General features: G+C 42.0%; 2 protein-coding genes across 5 annotated transcripts in view; both read right to left on the bottom strand.

The window, feature by feature from the left end:
• Positions 1 to 1,575: 1,575 nt before the first annotated feature.
• LOC309688686 (uncharacterized protein) lies at positions 1,576 to 10,368 on the bottom strand. Of its 3 annotated transcripts, none has more exons than XM_082504580.1 (7): positions 10,060 to 10,368; positions 4,878 to 5,072; positions 4,184 to 4,313; positions 3,327 to 3,428; positions 2,856 to 2,887; positions 2,730 to 2,756; positions 1,576 to 2,432 (listed from the first exon to the last, which is right to left on the bottom strand). In XM_082504580.1, exons 1-7 carry the CDS (start codon positions 10,217 to 10,219, stop codon positions 2,158 to 2,160), a joined length of 921 nt encoding a protein of 306 aa, XP_082360706.1. In that variant the 5' UTR covers positions 10,220 to 10,368; the 3' UTR covers positions 1,576 to 2,157. The 3 variants fall into 3 exon arrangements, with proteins under 3 accessions (XP_082360706.1, XP_082360705.1, XP_082360707.1); XM_082504579.1 differs by lacking the exon at positions 10,060 to 10,368 and adding an exon at positions 5,454 to 5,882; XM_082504581.1 differs by lacking the exon at positions 10,060 to 10,368 and adding an exon at positions 5,454 to 5,882 and having other exon boundaries at positions 2,290 to 2,421.
• Positions 10,369 to 13,909: 3,541 nt separating this feature from the next.
• Positions 13,910 to 22,576, bottom strand: part of LOC309689568 (bromo adjacent homology domain-containing 1 protein) — a 29,534-nt gene continuing 20,867 nt past the window's right edge. For both annotated transcript variants that reach the window (XM_082506099.1, XM_082506098.1), the window contains 5 exons: positions 20,846 to 21,204; positions 20,412 to 20,571; positions 20,193 to 20,272; positions 18,401 to 18,492; positions 13,910 to 18,150 (listed from right to left, as the gene is read on the bottom strand). In XM_082506099.1, coding sequence (XP_082362225.1) covers positions 17,961 to 18,150; positions 18,401 to 18,492; positions 20,193 to 20,272; positions 20,412 to 20,571; positions 20,846 to 21,204 — 881 coding nt within the window. In that variant the 3' untranslated portion in view covers positions 13,910 to 17,960. The remainder of the gene's footprint in view (positions 18,151 to 18,400; positions 18,493 to 20,192; positions 20,273 to 20,411; positions 20,572 to 20,845; positions 21,205 to 22,576) is intronic.

The raw sequence follows: 22,576 nt of genomic DNA, 5'->3' as shown, positions 1-22,576 counted from the left end.
TAACACCTATAACACCTGTACTGATTTTCCTAAATTGTGCCTCTAACATATGCCCTCCATTCAATATAAATATATATAAAAAAAGACTAAAACTGACACAGAAATGAGTAAAAACTAAACTAAAACTAAACATTTTCAAACCAAAAAACTAACCTACAAAAAGCAACTGACTTTTGAAACTCTGGAATTAATTGAAACTAAACTGAATTACAAAAAATAAATGGTGAGTAGCCACAGGATAGCACCTGCCACAGCTGCAATCTAATGCTTCCAGTACAGACATGTACATTTTGCTTTTGATTTAACCATCACTCTAGTTATCATTTGGAAGTGAGTGCCATCGAGGGAGGGTATCCTATCACAGTCATTTATAAATCTTCAGTTCATCCATAAACATAGTCTGACAAAATGCAAAATATTTATGGCCAAAAATCACCTTTTGCTTCCATTTCAAGTCTAACACATTTGATTTCTAAATACTAAAAGAAAAATGTGCTCACTCTCTGTATCGAAGGCCACAAATGCCAAATGAATTAATTAAATACATCATTAAATAATTAATTAAATGTGTCATTAATACATTAAAACTGGAAGTAACTGATTGAATATATAAGTTACTTCAAATTAAAATTCAGTTTATTTATTTAAATACACAAGAAATGTATTGACTTATTTATTTCCAATTTTAACTGATTAATGACACTTTTTTTTTTTTTTTTTTTAATGGTACATGTATTTAAAGTTCATGACCTCTGATCTTGCTAACACCACGGGGGGGTGGGGGGGGGGGCAGCATTTCAGCAGAAAGCTTTAGTTTGACTGATCTTGAGGTTAGACTGAAACATTTTGGTTTGTCACTTACTCTAAAAGTTCAATGTGATAAAGTCATGGGAACATTGCAGACGAATCACAGGACACCTGAACAATTGTGACGCACCTGCTCATAGACACATTCACTACACACCTAGACTTTTCAAGGCTTTGCCAAAGGAAAGTGCGTGTGAGTTAAAGAGCCTGTAACCTTCCGGCTCTCTATTACAAAGTCTATTTGCTGTCCAGTTACACAGCTTTGGGCCAGTGTGAGTAATAGCTGAAGTTAACAGGCCAGCTAATGTTTGGCTGTGTGTGCTTACTCCATGAGGCTCCTCATCCTCAGCTTTCTTCTGAGAAAGGAAAATTCCAAGATCTTTCACAGTTCATATGCTTGGAACAATCAAATCTGCGAAAGCTAATACTGGAGCGTTCAGAGTTCCAGTATTGCAGGCTGTGGAAACTGTAGAACCAGAAACTGTTGCTCTTGTAATTCTCTTAAATCTCCACTTGAATGCTAAAAAAAAGGTCACAGTACGTGATTTTCAACAATTTACTGCTCATCAAAGTGTTCAGCAGCCATTAGTTCTTTTTAGCTACCTCATAAAAGCCTGTTGCTGTCATCATATTAAAGTGGCCCCATGTTTGTTGCTATGAGCAGCTGATAGCTGGAGCACAGCTGTAAACCACCTCTTTCTTTTATTATGGTACCAGCCACCACCACATGCACACACTCACACACATTAAACTGAACCACAACAAGTGTTTTCACAGTGTTTGTTTTTATTGTTTCTCCTGATTTAAAATGAGACTTTCTGGGTACACACTGTAAATAATCTAAGGTGGGATCTAAGGTGGGACATCAGCTACGAAACCGAAAACATCACATCAAACAGACTCGCTGGCACACATTGAGTTACAACAACAACAAAAAAAAAAAAAACCCCAGCCTCTCTCTTACATCGCACACTCGGTGCCCACGCACTCGGCAACTTCTCACGCAGCGTGATGGAGACAAACATTAGCGGTGAACACAGGCCTTCGGTGAAGTGCTGTGCAGGTACCAGCGTGTGACAAATTGAGCTATTGCTATGCTGTGCGGTGTGGCTACGAATGCATCAAAGCTTTCACTCTATCCTCAGAAATAAGTCCCAATTGCTGAATTGCAACAAAACCTGTATTTGTAGGTTTCAAGTGGTTCGTTGAGGCTTTCACATATTTGTTTTGGGGTTTTAGTACGCTCAGTAGCAGGGATGGAAAAAATAAATTGTCCACACTTTTCCCTATTTGTGCATTAAAAGTGAAGCAGAAGAGTGCAGCTCTTGTCCTCTGTGGTCCACCTGCGTGTCAGTAACAAATCTGAAAGTACTGGCTGGGTGATTTGATGGGGCTCTTGTAGCTCGACGTGTCATGCGGTGCGCTCTGGCCGCTTGAGGTCTTCTGGAAGTTTAAGGTGAAGGATGGGGTTGCTTTCCTCGCCTCTGGCTTGCCGCCCCTCTTCGCCTGAGGGCGATTAGGAGTGGGCGCGGGCCCGCTGTGGGCGGGCACCGCAGAAGCGGACTTGGCAGCTTCAGAAGACCCAGTCTTTCTTGTGAGGGGGCTCAGATAGATCTGCATAGTCACTAAGTGAAGCGGTGAAGTGAGGTGAGGACGGAGAGAGAAGGAGGTAAGAGTGGAGGAGTGACAGGAAAGGAGAGCGATGAAGAGAGCGTGAAGGGCGGATTGTGGGTGTGGATGGGATGAAAGAAAGACAAAAAATAAGGGTGGAAGGGGCGAGGGAAGGCACACAAGTCATGGTGAGATGTGGAAATATGAAAAGATGACGATAAAACAGGAGCTCAAGCACGATTCGCTTCATTATAAATGTAAACAGTGGCCGTTTTGCGTTACTGGAGGTGTCAGACAGGGAAGAAGCCTACCTTTGCAGTGTGTCACACGCCTGGTTCCTGCAGCAAAGCAACACACATGCAATTCAGAGTTAAACAACGCCGGGTTTCTTTAACAGTCTTGTTCTGAATGCTGCCGGCGGGAACCAGTCAACTTACCTACATTCACTGCATCCTCTCTGGGTTTGCCGCTGTTATGTTGACGGAGAGAGAAAATGATACAGAGATGCCAGAGGACACGAGTGGGAGAGAGAAACAAAGAGATGCAGGGACAGAAAGAGAGAGTTAGCAGATCCGAAGGGAGATTTCATCCGACTATAAAAGGCTGAAATCTTGACACATCAGTTTCCGGTTGAGTAGGCCTAATTAAAGGTTTCCTGTGCTCGTGCCCCGCGTTTGCTCTTGAAACAGGATGTCTGGGGCGGAAATAAGTTTGATTTAAATTTAGAAACAAAATCGGCCGTAAGTCACCTCGAAATCAGCAGAGATCCACACATGATCTGGTTTGTGAGAAGTGTGTACGTGGGCAAAGAAATCTGAAACACTGTTACACAACTGTGCTGTAAATTTGACAGACGCCTAAGTTTGTTGTTTGTGTGTAAATTTAGAAATTCAATAACAGCTTCTCACCTGTCCTGAACTTTCTTGCTGCTCGAGGCTGCAGAGGCGGGTCGTGTTCTAGCGGTCTTACACGGGCTGTCTTTCACGCTACCAGGTGGGCTCTTCACACCGCTGGAAAGACGAAAAGAGCGAGTGGGGTCAGAAAAAAAGAAGAAGAAATGGACAGCACAGAAGAGAAAGAGGAAAGAGCCAGAATGTAAGGAGAGATTAATTAGAAAGGTGAAATAAGAGTGGAAAGAAATGAACCCGCTTTAATAAAGATGAGCGCGATGATGAGGGTGATTCTCCGTCTTGCTTTTTCCTCATACTGAGCGGCCGGTTTTAAGTGAATGGAGATTTACCACTCTCAGTGCAATTATATCAGAGTAGCCCAGATGTAGCACCAGCACATTAAGGTGCCACAGACATAACTTATCATGCTCTCTAACTAATGCTATCTAATAGCAGTATCATTTGAAATGTAATTGAGAGGAAGAGATGTGCAGAAAATGGAGCGGCGCTTTATTGCTTTGAAAAAGAAGAGGTTGGTGTTGGGGATCGTTACGGAGCATCCGTGTGCAGTTTCTTAGATACCGGAGGCTGTCTTTCTGATTGCCTTTGCATGTTAAATAATGAGAAGCGAAGCTCGCTAATGAAGACTGAAGCTGCTTGATTAGCACACGCTCGTATACGTTAGACTTCTCTTCTGGGTGAGGTGGGGTGAGAAGGTCTGCTGTGTGAGATCATTCCACAGTGAGCAGTAAAGAAATTTAATGCCTCGTTTAACGGCAGACATTTAAGTCGGCTTGGAAAATACACAACGTGATCTCCTGCACATATTCAAAAAGTGAAAATAATCTCCAGCTCCCTCCCAGAGGACAGGGTACCTTCGGGGTGGTGTTGGGCTGTAGTTCCTGGTTGTGGTGCTGGAGGGCAGCGTGGTGCTCTTCTTCAGAGAAGCTGTGCTGGGGGTCACCATGGGGGCTCTGGAGGGCAGAGCCAGAGACACTGGCCTGGCTGTGGGAGCAAACACACACACGCATATTCTGTGAACTGTGTTTGTTGTGAATGCTCTTTTTGTTGCCTGCACAAAGTCCCTTTTGAGAAAAAGCCATGACTGGATTTTTATTAGCATTTCTGTCGTTAAACACTGAGCACATAACTGGGTTTGCACGACTCTGGGATTAAGCAAACCAAAAATGATTTGATTCAGCTTCTCAAACACGATACTTTACTCTGCTTTGTGAGATTTATCTCTAAAATTTGAGCACACATGCTTGGATTTGATAAACTGTGATATTCAATTTACTCTGTGACTACATATAGACCTAATCAACAAAACAAAACCCGTCTCTTTAAAACATCTTTTATTTTCTCCATTATGCACATTTTTAATAATATAGTCCCATTCTAGCAAATGCACCTGAGGAAGAATGACTGAATCAAGCACATCATGTACAATCTATAAAAAAGTCGATGTCTTCTCGTGTACAGCAGGCTGAGGGATTAAAGCACTTTATGTATCGACACACCTGAAATCCTTCCACTGGCTTGTAGATATGACAGTAGATCTTTGCTCACCTTTGGCCCCCGGTGCTCTCCTGCCAGCAGCAGCAGAAGCAGCTGCTTGGTGCTCCTCAGAAATGTTGAGTCTCTTCAGGACGTCAGCCAGAGCCATCTTCAGAAGCTGGATTTCATCTTCTTGCATCTGCATTCTCTGCTCGAGATATGTCAGCCGATCGGCCACATCCAGGCCGCTGGCCGAGCTGCGGTCGTCTGCGGATATGAGGACAGATAGCATGACATGTTTTGCATTATCATTAGAAAAAAATGCTTCCTTTAAACAACTGCCTGCCTGAAATAGATGCAAGCAGCTGACTTGACATCAAGATCTATAGAAGGTGTAATCAGAGAGAGGGGCAAGCTCTTTAGCGTTCCCTTTTTCATGGCTGCACTGTAGAAATCTAATGAGGTCATCACACAGCTGGACATAGATCATCCCCGCAGACACCATGCAGCAGCGTGTAAACAATGGCGTCAAAGCACACATCCAAAACACCTCTGCCACCATCATTTCTCTTCAAGTGATTTCTGCTTCATCTTTAACTGCAGGCAATCTGTAATCCAACACGGTCACAATGGGTCAAAGGTGGCTACCATGGGAGATGCTGGAAGCTGAGGAGCAGTCAGGGTGCTTCTGCAGGCCAGCAGGGCCTTCCTCCACCCCTCCAGACTTCTTCCTCCTCTTCCTCTCCTCTCGCGAGCATACTTTTTCAGTGCTTGTTCCTCCTCTTGCTCCTATCAGACGGGCCTGCTCTCCCTCCATCTAATTTTGATCCGCTGGCGTTGACGTCCACTAAGATTTCATCTCTTTTGCTCCACTTATGTCGCACACAGACACACACACACAAGATCAGCCTTTCTGGTATTTTAGCCGCCTTTTGTTTTTTTTAGAGCATCCAAAAGGTATTACAGCATCTGCAGCAGGAGATGAGGGTCTTGGTGTTTAGATCCTCTCACGTTTCCTTGGTGGTCGCCGGGTACAATCTGTGATGTGCAGTTGTGTATGACAGAGCTTAAAGCCCTTTACTCAGGATGAGAGTGTATGAAGGTGGGGGCGGGGCTGATAATGCTTAAAAACTCTGCAGTCGTCCAATCCAGCCTAAATTGTGTGTACGTGTAAGTGTACTTGCATGTGTGTCTCTGTGTGTATATGTGTGTGTGCGTGTGTGCAGACTACAATGTTAATCCCACAGCCTGAGCCTCTTTGACCCCGCCCCCACACGTAAGCCCCCTGTCACTAACAGCGCTGGAGACACAGAGAGGAAGCAGCAGAGATAAACCTGAGACACTGCTTGTTCTTGTGCCGTGAAGCTGTAAACATCTTGCACATCCACAGAGTTACAGTTTACAGTGGATGTCACTCTGAGTAACGGGGAGGATGAGGCAGAGACAAATAAAAACTAATGCATCTTTGTGGTTGCACAGGATTTAAGAAGAAAAAAACCCAGTGAAACAGGAGTCGGCTGAGCGGCATCATTTCCCAGTCGTGCTCAGCCAGAATATACAAGAAGGATCAGGGATCAGTTGCATAATCTGCTTCCTTAAGTCAACAAAAACTCTGATTCCCAACCAGGGGTGCTTTTACCCGAGGGGGTACTTATCCAGTTTGCCAGGGGCTGTGAGGATAAATCGTGAAGAAGCTCAACTAATTTGATTAAGTAAGCATTTTGGTTTGATTAAAAAGTACATCAGCATAATGAGTTAGCTGTCCAAACCATAATACCACTGTTGCATGAAAACGTGTTAGCCTCAGTAGATTTATTTTGTAACAATTGTTGCACCTTGTACTTTATTGTGATAAAAGAGTGGAGACAAGAAAGCTGAGCGATAGCTCAGCTAAGGGGAAAAGACACACAGTAAAGCACAGCCGCGGCTTTAAACTTACAGCATATGGGTTGCTTGCTAGATCCGTTTAGCTGAACAGGCTCTCGGGTTTAATTAATTAAACTGAATATACTAATAATGGTAATAGGTAAGAGTAATAGATACAGATATAAATATAAATAGTAATAGAAAAGTAACAAAAAATGGTTAAGTGACTAAAAGTGCAAAAAATGCATAAATATCTGGAATTTTAACCGAACTACAGTATAAAATAGCTAAAGGTGAGTCAAGAAAAGCTTAAAAAGGCTAAAAGTATAAAATAGCTAAAGAGTAGCTAAGAATAGCTAAAAAAAAAAAAGGGGGGGGGGGTTAAAAGTATAAAATTACTAAAGAATATCTTAAAAGTGGGCAAGAGTATAACAAACAGTAGTTAAGAATACCTCAAACAGACAAAAGGCAGAAAAACTAAAGTAATGCTACAACGTTTTAAAAAGTTAGCGTTAAGAACTGGTGGATAAAAAGGTAACAAGTAACACATAAACAAATAGCTTAGGGCTAATGTAAAAGCTGCCATTTGTATATAAAATATGGATAATAACCACTGTGATCTCTCCTACTTTTTTCTTGATGACTCAAGTTAGAATTTTTGACCATAATCTTAATCTTTTAAAACCACGTGTGAAGAACCAAAAGGGAATGTGAACAGTAACCCAAGAACACTGATATCATTGTGACTTGTCAGTCACGAGCAGCGGAGTTCAAGACAAGCAAGGCAACATTGCTCAGCTTATGAAATATAAAAATAAACTTAAATTAAAGTATAATGATCTCTCTCCTTTAGTCTCAGACTGAGTTGTCATGAGGCTTCATATAGAAACACAGCTAGGATTAGCAAGTAAATGAGCTTCAGTGATTTAGCATCGTACCAGATGAGTTCCCTCTTGCCAACCACCCACGGTCAACATGTGTGATGTAGAAAAGATTGAGTTTGAAAAAGCTGTTAATAACTCATTCAGTGCACTCAAGAAAAGTGCTGACAATGATGGAGAGAGGACAGCAGCTGTGACCATGTCCAATCGAATAAAACAGCCAAGTTAAGCAGGTGCACCTCACAGCACTTTCAGATTAGCATTTATGAGAATATCTCAGTCTACCATGTTTAATCAGCTGTTTTGCCAACACTTCACACTGATTTTTCATTTGAATCCCTCCCTGTTGACAGTTAACAATTAACCAGCACACTGCTCAAGCCTTTTAATTCAGCTGATTTTTCTTCATTATTTTATTTTTAAATTCTTTCTGAAAACTGTTTTTCTGAGCTCATGAACAATTGATTTTCTTTCATAGATATGTGGCACTCACAGGACAGCAATTTATAGAATATATGATGCTGAGCATAAAGTTTTAAAATGAGCCCAGTCTTAAATACAGCAGTAATATTACACTATTTCATACTGATGGGGGATTTTACTTTGAATATTTTACAATTTTCCAGATTCAGTAAGAGGACTAAATGTAACAATCCCTGATAATGCATTTAAATGAATACACTCATACCAAACGATGAATCAGATGGAAATAATAATAATAACAATAATAATAATAATAATCTCAACTGCATTGACCACTATTATATAATATGCAGTTTAAACTCCAATCACGTGGACAGGTTTGGAACTTACACTGTTGTTTGAATGCTTTCAATGTTTTCAGAATGTAGCGTCTGTGAAGTGCATAAAGTGCACGTTCAAACTATTTTTAACTCTCACTTGTTGCCGTAGTTCCTTTGAGAATCGAGTCTAAGCGCTGACCTGTCCAGGATGACGATTTTCAGTGTAATTATTCAGGCAGTAATCCGCCTCTCATGGAGAGTTGTGATTTTTGTGTAGGCATGTGATCTTCTGTTTCTCCTCCTGTCCTGACCATGACATCATCCTCGTGCTACCTCCACGCAACCCATATGGGACTGAGATTAGAATAGCACATAATCCCAGTGCTGTAAAATGGAATTAGCAGCCCAGAGCTCAGTCTCTGCACTAACTCGGCCCTACAAAGAACAGGCAGGCACCCTCAGCGCTGCTCAGGCAAATGTAAACACACATGCAGCCCCGTGCATTAAGTATATCTGCTGTTTCTCAAACACAGTCACACGCACGCACTGCCAAGTTATCGCAGTGAAGGCTTCCAAACTTCACAAACTTATATACATTTAAGCAAAATGCAAATACGTTGAGCTATAACTGCAGCACGGAGAGCCAATGGAGCGTTTTAATCTCGGTTTGCAGCTGGCGCCTCTTGAATGGAGGAACGGCAACCGTCTGCTCGTATCAGCAGTCAGCAGCCTGACACACACACAGGCCACGTGTGCGCACGCAGTCCTTCACATGTTAGTCCACTGATGCTAATATCCCAGCAGGGACAGGGCATTTCCCCAAATCTTCTCAGATAAGACACATCCCACAACACCCACAGCTTGACTATGACTATGTCACATGTGAGAAGTAAGAGAGATGTTTAGGATTAGTGTTTGGCTTTTTCTTGTTTGACAACCAATAGGGTCCAGCAACAGCAATCTAGCAGCCTGGGAAGATCTTTTTTTTATTGGTTTTGTTGTTGTTTTTTAGCCAGTGTATTTATGAGAATGTGAAAGAAACAGAACAAAAACAAAATGTGTCATTAAAAGCAATCGTAACAACAATAATTTATGCCTGAAAAGAGAGCGATCAGGTTCTTAAAAGGTTCTGTCAGACACACCTGTTGAGTCACATTCTTCTTCAAACAAAGTTTCCAGCTCAGATTTGTTTTCATTTTGTTTTCTGGACACAAATAACAAACTGATTTGAATAAATCTGTCATATTGGAAATCATGCATGCACGAGTTCTCTTTCTCTTCATTGTAAGATTTATTCATACGCCACACAGACCCTTTACCTTAGAACCACCTGCAAAATTCTGTGCAATGCAAAACAACAGTTGTGCATCAGCTCTGCTTTTTTGGTCAGTTTTTTTTTTACGTCAAAAAGCTAACTGTTCTTTTATCTTTAATGTTGGTTTAGCTTTGAGGTTTTAAGGAGTAAAATGTTAAAATGCCAAACTTGTCTCAGAGGAGATTTCACAGCTGTAACTAATAAAGTGGCCTGTGTAGTGAGAACTGTGTGTATTGCATTACGTGTTGCATCCAACACACACTCTGCCACTGTATATGAGGAATGCACAGCAATAATAGTGAAAATAGCTGTGTAATTGTTCTTTCACATACCAGCTCATTTACTTTGGGCTTAGCGTCCTCCTCCATGCATCTGTGTGCAAGCAGATGTCAGACCAAAACTACATGGAAGTGATGTACGTGAGAGAACGAGCTGCTGTGGCCGTATACCTGTCATGAAGTCAGTGTCTGGTGCCAGCAGGGAGTCGCTGTGGTAGCTCTCCTTCAATGAGGGCCTCCTCAGGAGGCCGTGGGCTGTCTCCTCCATGCCTAGACCGTGATCCAGCAGCTCCTCCATGTGACTGTCTCCCTCCGCTGTGCCTTCTGCCATAGCCCAGACAAAGTGTGCAAGCAGGATCCCACCTTACTCTTACTTACTCTCCAAAGCTTTGCTGCTGAGCTAATTCACCTTTCCTAACAAACCAGTGGACACCACCTAATGCTTTCCCTCCCTCCCTCTCGCCTGCTGTCCTGTAAGAAATAAGTGGAGCGTGCTGGCAGAGGGTGATGTCACTCATAGGACAGATTAAGGAGCCGGTAAGCCATCTGAAGCTCAAGAGAGGACAAGGCTGTGACAGTAGGAGTCTCTCTCTCTCTCTCTCTGTAGACAGGAGCCAAGGAGGCCTCAGTTAGGGAGAACACTTTGATGCTAAATAAACCTTCTTGGAAGATAAATAGCTCAACTCCTGTCTGCAAACATCCACCTACTGCTCTAAGGAGGAGGAGAAGATGAGTAACAATTACTGACCTGTATGCAGAGGATAAACACTGCCAACAAAAAAAGAAAGAAAAGAAAACAAACAGCAGGGTGGAACCATGCAATTTGCTGTTGCATGCAAAGTTGCAGAGACGCACACAATTGCACTCCCCAAAACAGCTTACATCAGGATACCATCCGGAGTGGCCGGCTCTGGTGTACTGTAAGGATGATGAGATTCAGAGATTAGGCAGCAGAACTTGATTAATTACAGTCATCAGGAGGACAATAAGCCGGACGTGGTAATTAGACCAACAGAGAAAGAAAGAAGAGCAGATGAAAAGCTAGTTAGGCAATTGTGTCAGGGTCTCCCCCGGTGTAAGCTGGCTTTTTGTCTATTTTGCATTTGCTGGATTGATTCTTTCTCTAGCAGATGCTTCCATTTGCTGATCTGTCAAAGCAGCTTTCTGGCTTCATACATAAAGGACAACCTTGAGTCTGCAGAATGTTTTATTTTTAATATTTGGTTATCTAATGTCTTAAGTTAATTCTTAATGCCATTTTTTGTGCCCTATGCTTACTGCTGTTGAAATAATTGAAATGAAAATCATGAAACAGTTTGACTGTGATCAAGCATAAATGGGGAATGCAGTATGTGAATGTTAATACATGGAAAACTATTTTGCTTCTTGCCCATCAGACTTGCTGCCATGGCGAGGTGCATCTCTGGTGGATCGATGCTGTTGTAGCCGAACTATATACTTACATAGGAAATCAAAAAATATTTGTTTTTCTCTACATATTCTATCACATCACATTATTGTCTTATTTTTACCCATGTATTATGTGATTCACCAGTATTTTAATATTGTACCTGCTTGATTAATCATTAAGCACATAATGTTTTGTACTTCAGTACAGTATTCGAGAGGCTAGTTTTAGTATAAATGTATTAAACAAAGAAATATAGAGGACAACAGGCTGTGACTTCATGTTTCTGTGTATGAATTAACTTGTGCTTCAATTATCAGAACTCTGAGACTGTTATGAAGGATGGGAGCTTTCTAATGATGACAAAACCATTACAGAAAACAAAGGGGAAAAGTAAATAAAACATAAGAGACAAAGAAACTCACATTTGAAGTATTATTCAAAAGTTTAAATAAGGTTTGGTGTTACTTTTGGTTATAATTACTATTATCAATTAAATGGATTTCTATAGTTTATCTGTATATATAACCTATAAATATATTTCGGTATGTGACATACCCATGCATGTTTTTTATCTGAATATTGTAAATTCATTTCAATATTCATTTCAATTGACCAGTGATCACCTGCTACATTATCAGTAGGGTTCTGGTGAAGATTTACATGCCTGACTTCTTTGTAATAATGTTACAATTTCCCATTGGGATCAAAACAATATTTAGTACGGACCAGTGATGCAAAACTGTATATATTCTAATTAACTAATATATACTAACCTCTGTCTCTCTTCCACAGCATGTCTTTATCCTGTCTTCCTTCTCTCACCCCAACCGGTGGCAGCAGATGGCCCCGCCCCTCCCTGAGCCTGGTTCTGTTGGAGGTTTCTTCCTGTTAAAAGGGGGTTTTTCCTTCCCACTGTCACCAAAGTGCTTGCTCATAGGGGGTCATATGATTGTTGGGTTTTTCTCTGTATGTATTATTGTAGGGTCTACCTTACAATATAAAGCGCCTTGAGGCGACTGTTGTTGTCATTTGGTGCTGTATAAATAAAATGAATTGAAATTAATTATATAATAGTATGGAAAAATGCAAAAGGTGGCCTTTAAAAGATGGATACGTTTGATAAATAGTGCATCCTGTAAAAAAAATGTTTCATTACTTAAAATGTTGTAAGCTAATTTTTGATTTGGAAAAGACAGACGGCAACATTTCCTTTTAACCCTTGTGTGGTGTTCGTATTTTTGTTACTCAGCCAGTGTTCATGGGTCTGGTGGACCCGCTAGAGTTTTGGCTTTCCAAATTAACACTATCAAACAATTTTATGTTAAATTACTCAACAGATGTTTACTTCATCCCAATTACAAGACATATGAACAGCAAACATGGTTAATTTTTTCCCTTTACCTTTGTTAGATCACATTTATGAATTAATGTGCTTCTCGTTTTTCTTTTATATAAAATGTTATAAATAAATCAGTTATAATCAAGTGGAGTGAGTGGAAAGACACAACACATTTACACGTGAAAAAATAATTAATTGTTTAATTTTTCTTTTGAAAAAAACTGAACACGGGTCTCACAGACCCGAACACCATACAAGGGTTAAACTTGGAACTGACCTATCTGACTGCGGATGTGTTTTAGAAATAAAAATAATAAGATTAGCCTACAAGAATTTTTTTTGTTTTACATTTTGTTTTGTTATTTTTGCATGAAGAAATAAAAACAATGAATTGACCCTGATCCCTCACATTTTTCTTTGTTTAAGATGAAGGCATCACAATTTCAATACACTGACATCAGTGCCATTTATTCCACCCTAAACTGCTTTCCGCTGCTATCTTATTCACAAGAGGTCACCATTTATTCCACCCACAGTGAGTTTTTAATATACTCTCTCGGCTCCATTACCACGCAGCCACTAGTCTTTAAGCAGGCTGGTGCACTTGAGAGGCCTCTCAGGTCAAAGTGTGCTGCTAGTTATGTTATTATGACACACTAATCGTCCTGTGGTCTGGCTGCTGTTATCCCCGCGTAACAGACACTAAGGCCCTGCAGTGTGGTGTGTGTGTGTGTGTGCTGAACGCTCCTAATGCCCTGAGGCCTGAACAGGGATGAAGGGCAAAGGCAGATAATGACTTTGCTGACAGAGGACATGAAGGGAGGGAAATCGGAGACGTGGAAAACGGGCAGGGGAAGGTTGAAACCTTTCGCCTGTTGTTTTCAAACTAACAGATGACCACGTACTGTCTAATCAGTGCCCTTATTAATACTTAAATGTAGAGGTCAGAGTAGGATTCGACCCTGTCTGACCTGAACACTGGTGTCACACCACTGACCTCCTGTGGACACTGTTCATCACTACGGCTCATTGGTGGAGGAATTTTGATCAACTCGGTATTGATCGCATACAGTGAACTAATCTCTAACGTCCTCTAAGGTTTGCACACAGGCAAAATTAGATAACCTTGAAGAGAAACACATAATCCTGTAATGGTAGGAATCTAACCCAAATAAACTTTCAAGATGACCTCTACACCTGTCAGGTGACCGCAATTAACCTGCAATTAGTTTACAAACTAAAAGCTCTGAAATAAAAACACAAACACAGAATTTTCACAAAGGACTTAAAATTTATAAATATTCTCTGAATCGAACATTAAATCAGTCGGGATGTTATAGAATTCTTCAGAAAAACAAACTAACAAAAAAATTCCAAGAGATTTTTCAGAGAGCAAGACAAAGTGACAATAATCTGATACACACATTGCTTCTCTACTCCAAAAATATCTAGACCTTTCACTATAATTTGTAACCCCCCCACCCAAAATATACGCCAACAATAAGCATCAATACAGACCACACAGAAAGCAGAATCTCAGGGGTTGCTCTGGGTACTTTTCTTTCTGTGGACACGCTTCCTGTGAGGCATCAGCACAGGTTACTCAGTGTGTGACCCCGCCACTGTGGACGCCACGTACAAACTTCCTGCCCTGCCTTGTTGCCATGTTAAAGAAGGATGCGACTGTGCCTGTGGGGTGCTTGGAGGAAATTCACTTGAGTGGATAGCTACACACAATCTGGCTGGAAAACGTGGGGCAGCCTCCTTGCTGAGCTTTCTTGATCTAATTTTCCAGGAAGTCTCTGCATCTCTCCTAGTACTCAAAAAAAATGGGGGCAGGAAAAGAAGGAAAAGCTGCTGAAAGGGTTTAGGATGTGGCCTTGTGACTCCTCTACATGCTTCTCCAACACCTGATTCATGCCCTCTAGGGGCCAAATATGTAACAGCACATCTGGGAGAAGGGCAAGAGTGGTCATCTGATGCAGGAGGGAGAAACTTCATTTAATCTAATAATTTTCACACAGTGCCTAATTCCTGACCCTCAGTGACTTTTGTTTCAGAGGATGAAAACTGGTCCCACTTCAGCATCCGAGGGGGATCTTCTCCTTGAAACCCAGGGGGCATTCTGTCCTGTCTCAGGTGTCCCATCAGTCTCTCCCCTAATAGGACCAATCAATAAAAGCTCAGGTGACCACGTTGCCACATTCTTCCACACGGCATGTGACCTGGAAGAGTTGCCCCCCCCCCATTCTTGAGGTCAGGTTGGACTTTTTTTCTTTCCAGCATGTAAAGACGGGAATTCTGATAAAACACGAGCCCGTGTTTTCATGCGAGCGCTTTCTCCCCTGCCTGCTCGCGTGAGCTTCACTGTGGTCTCCACCCAATTAGAAATGATATAATTTAAAGAAAAAAAATTTCTAAATAATATTTCTATTGTTACAAATGAACAGAAATCTTTTCTATCCTGGAGCACAAAGAAAACAGGATATAGTTCATCAATTAGACACAGTATTTCCAAATAAGTTAAAATTAAATCTTAATATGTTTTACTAGATTTAAATATTTTTTTCTTACTTTAAATATAATCATTACAGATCTTGCAAAAATACTACACTGTGCATTGGCTGTCTGTTTAAAGAGTGCCCGGTGCTTCCTGGATTCAAATATCTACACTTCATTAGAAGTTGGCTGGATGGGAGATTTCCATTGGCCTATTATCTCCAACCTCAGGTCATACATCAGTCCCCATTAATTGTTTTTTTTTCCCCCATTTGGTCAAATTTCAATTAACATTTCATTGTTTTTGAAACTCACCTGAAATAAACAGAAAAATAATGCATATCCTCTCGATTAGTTACGTTCATTTTCCAAAAATAGCAAGTCTAAAAATATACTGCATACACCATCTTAGGAAACTGACATAATAAAATATCCCTAATAAGGAGAAATCGTAAAGTAGGAGAATATATCTATTTATATTACCTCTTTGAAGAATCTGGGGATTAATAGAAATAATAACAACTTAAAAGCAAAAACCTCCCAATAATCAGGATTTGATTTTTGTCTTGGGTCACGATTCGTGCGGCTCAAATAGAGAAAAAAAGTTCAGGATGGCTTTAGTGTGTCAAAACTTTTGCAGGCTTTACCCAACGTTGAAGGACGGGGCGTTTGCTGCGTGGGAAAGCAGCTGGTTACTCTTGATGCCGTTAAAGGTACACGATCACGCACTCCGACACCACTCACAAGTAAAAAAAAAACGCTTGCGAGGTTAAGGCGATAGAAGAGTGTGGTGAGAAACCTGCCACAACTTACAAGTATCAAAATAGCCCACCTGCCCCTCCAAACCTCCACCCAAACGCCCTCCAGCTTGGTGCTACGTCTGCCCGCACAGTGGGTCAGGCCTCCATCCAGATGCCTATTTGAACTCTAATCACATTGACAGTGTGGATACATACATGTATATATATATATACTGTATAATTATATAGGTACGTTAGAGCTGACTGACAAATCGGATGGAATGACTCGAGCGATATCCCATGATTCAACATGTCGAGCATCGGGTTATATGACAAACACGCTGGCTGGCTGACTTGACTCCTCTACTGGTTAAGTAATAGAAATACACAGTTTGCACTGACAAAAGCAGCCACGACATCCTCACGGTTTCCTTCTACAAAGGTACAAAAAAGACACACACACACACACACACACACACAAAGAAATGATATACAGTGAGCCCCACCCCACCCGGCGTCAATATTAAGTAGCTGGAAGTTGAACGCATGTGTAGTAATTAAGGAATGGATTAGTGCAATAGAACAAGGAAGTGAGGACTAGAAGCGCTGACGGAGAGGAGTGAGGGTGGAGACGGGAATTCTGGCTTGCGTGAGACATCCTTTGGTTTATCTTAGCAGAGAGGGGGTATTGAGCTGTATCGGCGATCAGAAAAAACAATCGGGAGCTAATGTCATCCGCCTTTCTTTTGGAGAGAGGGTGCACAAATGCCAAGCGCATCACATCTAAGCTGACAAATTCATGCTTTTCTCTTTGCCGAGCGAACAGCCAACGAAACTTTTTGCTGTAAAAATGTACAAAAGATGTTCTCCACTATTTTCAGACCTTTTACTGTTTGTAAGAGAGCCACGTAGACTGAACCAAACCCTACTTCCAAGGACTGCAGGTGCACCCTGTTCTACCGCTTCAGTGTTTGATGTGGCGAGACGTAGCTGCCTGAAGCTCTCCCTGCAAGTCATAAGGCAAGTCACAGGAGTAAATGTGAAAAAGTATACACGACACCACCAAAAACCCATAAGGGAGCCTCTTCTTCAAGTAGCTGAGATTACAGTTTGCTTCGACATCTTTCACCACGTGTGTTTATTTTTTTACTGGTTCGAATCTATCGCGAGACATTTTAGTGTCACTGGTCCGTACTAAACAAAGTTAAAAGAGCCCTGCTCTAGTTTGCTCGAGTCTAGTAGGGAAAGGACTGTCTCACGAACCCCGTTCAGGTGCAATCATTTTAGTTTTGCGCAGCTCATCACTTGAGATGAAAAGGTTTCGGTCAGTGTCAGGAGAAGAGAAGCTGCTTGTTTTGGTTTTGATTGCCTGAAAGCTTCCTTAAAAAAAAAAAAAAAAAAAAAAAACATCACACATGGCGACAGTTATCCATTCACCCCGGAGTCACACTTGCTCTCCATTCTCTCTGACACGCACGCGCAGACTCATGCGGGTTCGAAATCGGGAGAAATGAGACGACACTCTCTATTAGCTGCTCCTTCACTCTCGCTGCTTGAGCACCGTTAACGCCGAGCGGACAGCGCAGGCCTGTGTTCCCCAGCAGCGCCTCTGTGCCGGACCATCCCTGAGCCACTGGCTTACAAATGGAACAAACATGATTGTTGTGCTAAGACGCTTGAGGGGAAACACAGTCCTGACAGCAGCCCAGCTCGGCCTGGCGTTCAGCAATTCTGGCAGGGAAGCGATTGGAGGCTGAAACCTCAGAGTGTGGTGGAAGCTTTTAAAAATTAAAAACAAAATCTGATCTGAAGAATGAATTATCACTCCTTTCTCTTCCAAAACCAAAACCAGAAAACATTGGTGCTCTGTCTACCACATTCCAGCTAAAGGGATCTGTGCTTCGTATTGGCCCAATAGACGACCTCACCCCATCACCACCCCCTTCCCTCTGATTGTGAGGTGCTCACTGGATAAAAACAAAACAAAAAAAGTCCCTCAGCCCCTTCACTCCCTCTTCTTTGTGCGGGATGGGGCGGTGCTTCATTGACGATTAATTCAAAAGGTGCAACAGCCCTCCACCCTCTACTGCAGATTCTTCAAGATGCGACCGTAACGAAAATCGTAGACGTGCCGGCAGAGATACACCAACTCGGGGTCGACGTCTGTGGGCACACAGCGGTGGGAAGGAGGGGCAAAGTCGGGGCGGCAGGGCACCATACTGGCACTGCCAGGCGGGGCACCTTCAGCACGCCGCTTCACCAAGGCACAAAATCTAGGAAGGGAGAGGAAAATTAATTAAAAGGCAACTTTCCTGCTTCTCTGCCTTCATTTTCTTCTTTTCACAAAGGTTATCACGGTAAGTGTTCATGTTCCTGCAAATTCATTAACAGTTGTAGTGTCACCAGTGTGTGATTTTAAAAAAAAGCTTCCACGTGTCGTCAAAGCTGAGCTGTTCATTTCAAACTTCAAACCTTGTGAAAAGACTTTTTCTTCTAGCAACAATTACCGTGTTCGTTACTTACCTACAGTACTGGGCTAGTGGGAGAACATAGCATCTGTCTTCTATGCAGGCCACGCTATTTTCATCCTGATGCCGAGAGGCGAAAATCTCATTCTGAAATCAACAGCAGGTGTGAAGAGTCACATCTCTGTTAAGCGTTTCCTATTGTGCTCGGCGAATAATGACGAAATTACACTTTTGTACTAAGAGCACAGTGGGAACTATAATTGTTCATTAGCAACAGGATTTTGCCTTTTTGTTTCTACCTTATGTACTGCCAAAGACACACACACAAAATCCTGCTCTGTTCAACACGTGCCATTGTAAAAAGAACATTTCTAGAAGTAAAATCGTTTATCTTTCCTGTTCTTGGCTTGTGCACGTCTGAGGTCAGAGAGATATCATTTTTGGGCTTTATGGTCAGACTGAAGAGCAAACTAACTATCCACAGTTTCAGGGCAGAGCAGCGACAGTAGCCTCCTCATTGCACATAATTTTCTTACACATGTTGCACGAGCACAAACTGTTCCATCGATAAAAACTGCATTATCTTTAAACAAAGCGATAAAAATTAAATAAAGAATAAATTTCATGGCTGCGGTGGTGTGCAAAAGTCTTGGGTCACCCTTCAAGAAGAGACAGACTTTCTTATCATCTTTTAAAGTGGTCTTGAGCAACAGTTCGAGGCGTTCTAAGGATCTTTCAAAGTTTTCTTTGCTTTTTCACTCACTTTCAGTCCAGTCCTTGTACCTGACCATTTTCAGTAAATGATTAAGGTTTTTTTGTTTGTTCACACTGACCTGTGAATGATTCAAGCATAAAAAAGACACCTAACTCAAGGGATGAGCCTGTCTCGAGTCTGCACATAGCAGACAACTTAGAGAAGCACCAATTTTAACATTAGGCACTCTTTTACTATCAGCCTGCTGCAAAAAAACATCATTTGCTTCAATTTCTTTAGCTGAATCAAAAGACGCCAAAGATAAGACAGCTGTAAAACTGTATTTTTGCACCAACAAGATTATTCCCAAAGAGCTATTAGCTGAACATGTGACACATGTCAGCATGGTGTGTAGTATGCCTTTAAAAGATTTGAGGAAACTGGACATGTATCTGAAAGCCATGTCCTTAAAAACTGGAAAAAGACCAGACTCAGGACCCGAGAGATACATCTGGCCCTTCGGTTTTGGGGATCTTGTCATAAATGATGGAATTATGAACAGAAATCTACCATACAATACTATCTGGATTGGTAACTGTTTCTTTTTTCCATGAAATGATCCCAAACACGCTGCTAATGCAGTAAAACCATACACAGTGGAACACTGTCAGTCATGGATTGGCCTCCCCAGAGCCCAGAGCTAAACATTACTGAAGCAGTGTGGGATCACTGTAACAGAGTACAGAGAATAAAATCAGCCAACATCCAAAGAAGAACTCTGAATGTCCTTCAAGAAACCTGAACTATTATCCTTGCAAATATTTCAATAAACTGCTGCACCAATGTCCCATTTTCTTAGCTTAATATATAGAAACGAATAGTGGCTCAAGACTTTTGCACAGTGCTATACTTTATATATTTTGACTTCATCTATTCTTACACACAACACATAAGCGCACACACACACACTTCATGGTGTCATTTTTTTCCTTAGAGGATACTGATTACGTAATCCTTCGCTAATGGAGTAAATCAAATAAAGTGTTTTTATTTGATGAATGTTGATTGTACCTTCTCTTGTCTAACATACACACAGATCTGTGCTGTTACTGTTTGTCTGCACAAACATCTTGGCTCCAAATCTCTGCCTCACCTCACAGTGTGTGCTGGGATCTCTGCCTCCCTGTGTGTGCTCAGGTCGGTAGTACCAGAAAAGACTCATCATCAGCTCTCCTGAGGGATCACATTAAGACACACACACACACACACAGAGGTAAACAAGCTTGGCCATATGTTCCTCCGGTCATCCATCAATACACATGCACCACTGTATCGCATCATAATCTCCCCCCTTCTCCTGATCTTTTTTTACCTGTTTTGGGGTCCTCCCACAGCGCTGATATCTTGGCAACATATGGGAGGGATTTCTTCCTGGGGCCTGATCGTAGCAGCACAGAGTCTCTCACACGTATCACTTCACCGTCCCTCTCGACTCCTTCGTAACATTGCCGCAGGGCCGTCTCATCCTCTCCCTGAGACACACACGAGCGCGCAAACACAATAAGGAAAGATATAATTCTCATTATAAAGACAAAAAGGAATCTGTCACACAAAGCTGTATGGTCAAAACACAATTAACTTTTCCCTCAAGAGACAATTTCTTTGTCCTTGTGGAAGGCAGTTGTGTTGATGCTAAGGTTTCCACTGGTCAGGTATTTGGAATAGAGAAGGTTTTCCTTCGTTCAAGAAGCTCTCTAATATGCTGATCATCTTCATCGTACAGAGATGGACTCTCAAAAAACCTACCGCGATGAAGACCTCCCTCTCTGTGGGCATTCCAACAGGTAGCCAGCCATTAGTGGCACGTCTGCGGCTGACCCTCTTTTGTTTGGTGCTGCTGAGGCTTGGCACAGATGGCGACTCCTTTGTCGATAGCTGTGCGCGGCCCACGGACAGAGAGTCACCGGAGGGCTTGGTGCTCTTTGGGCACTCCTTGGCTAGCTTTAGCCTAGCCTGGGGCTGGTCTCGTCCAGACAGGTGGTTCAGTAGGTGGGGTTTAGTCTGCGTGGAAGTGGGCACGCTGGACAGAGGGCAGCTGGACATGGGCATGGTGGGGGGAACCAGAAGGGAAGGGTTGTGATCACCCTGAGGGGAGGGGTAACCCTCTGAAACAAAAAGGTGACAGTAACAATAAGCAAAGGAACTTCTGAACCCCATCAAATGGTAGATGACACAGCTGGCTACTTATCTTTAGCATAAGCCACGTGAACCTTAAATTATATATACACACACATAATTTAAGGTTCATGTGGCTCATGCTAGATAGATAGATATATACAGTGGAACCCCGACTTACGAATACCCCGTTTCACGAAAAATTCAAATTACAAAGGGACTGAACGGCAATATTTCTGTAGTAACGAAATCCGCTGGCTCTGATTGGCTGAGCCTACAATGCCCACAAAGCCTTCCAAATCATGTGACAACCCCTCGGCTTCCGTACTAGCGCTTCGCTGTTTCACTTGAACGACGTATTGTTGTTCTAGTTAGCAATTAGCCTATCGTTCAGCATCGCCTCACTCAAAACGCGCAATGGGTGCTTCGATTTACGAAAGATCTTCAGGAACAAATTAATTTCGTAAGTCGCGCGGTTCCACTGTGTGTGTGTGTATATATATATGTGTGTATATATATATATATATATATATATATATATATATATATATATATATATATATATATATATATATATATATATATTTATTAGGGGTGCAACGATATTCGTATCGATATTGAACCGTTCGATACAGTGCTTTCGGTTCGGTACGCATATGTATCGAACAATACAACATTTGTAATTTATTTTATCAATTTTCCTTCTGACGATGCTGTCTGTGTTGAGCGCTCAGTGAATCTGTGTTCGACTACTCCGCCTAGGCTGCACTGTCGAGCGCAGATCCACTGAGCGCTCCACACAGACAGCATAGTCAGGAGGAAGAGCGCAGGGCAAGCTAGCGAGACAGAAGTTAAGCTCTCAGCAACATGGACCTCCCCCACTCTCATTCAGATCTGGCGTTTGGAATTATTTTGGTTTTCATGTGACGTATGACCCTGAAGGTAAGCGAGTCATGGACTAAAGTAAAACAGTATGTTGGATGTGCCATGCAATGCTCAATTACATTGGTGTGAACTAGTGTGTTAGCGCAGTTAGCTCGTTAACGTGTTGGCCGTCTAGCCCCATGCACGGAGCGATCGGCAGTAGCTCGTTAACGGAGATTTGCCGTGTTGTGGCGTTAAGGTCATTTCAACGAGATTAACCTGAAAGCACTAGTGGGAACACAACGAATATGACTGCACATTTACGCCGACATCATCCTAGTGCAAAGACAAAAACAACAAGCATGCTACTAACTTTAGCCGAGTCATTTAGACAGCTGTTAGCACATGATTCTCCTTATGCTGCTGAGAATATAGCCCAGAAGAAGCGGATAGTATAGCTTTTATTTTGGAAAGAGACATTTCTCTGTAATAAACTCT

Source organism: Aulonocara stuartgranti (assembly GCF_965226115.1).
Source record: "Aulonocara stuartgranti genome assembly, chromosome: 15".
Taxonomy (NCBI): domain Eukaryota; kingdom Metazoa; phylum Chordata; class Actinopteri; order Cichliformes; family Cichlidae; genus Aulonocara; species Aulonocara stuartgranti.
This window is presented reverse-complemented; position numbering and strand designations above follow the sequence as displayed.

Excerpts from the sequence above, each read along its gene's own strand:
- LOC309688686 (XM_082504579.1), bottom strand. The coding sequence starts at position 5,622 with ATGGAGGGAGAGCAGGCCCGTCTGATAGGAGCAAGAGGAGGAACAAGC. Across the intron at positions 2,757-2,855 it reads AGAGGATGCAGTGAATGTAG|GAACCAGGCGTGTGACACAC; the intron begins GTAAGTTGACTG and ends GCTTTGCTGCAG. Across the intron at positions 2,433-2,729 it reads GCGTGTGACACACTGCAAAG|TGACTATGCAGATCTATCTG; the intron begins GTAGGCTTCTTC and ends CGCTTCACTTAG.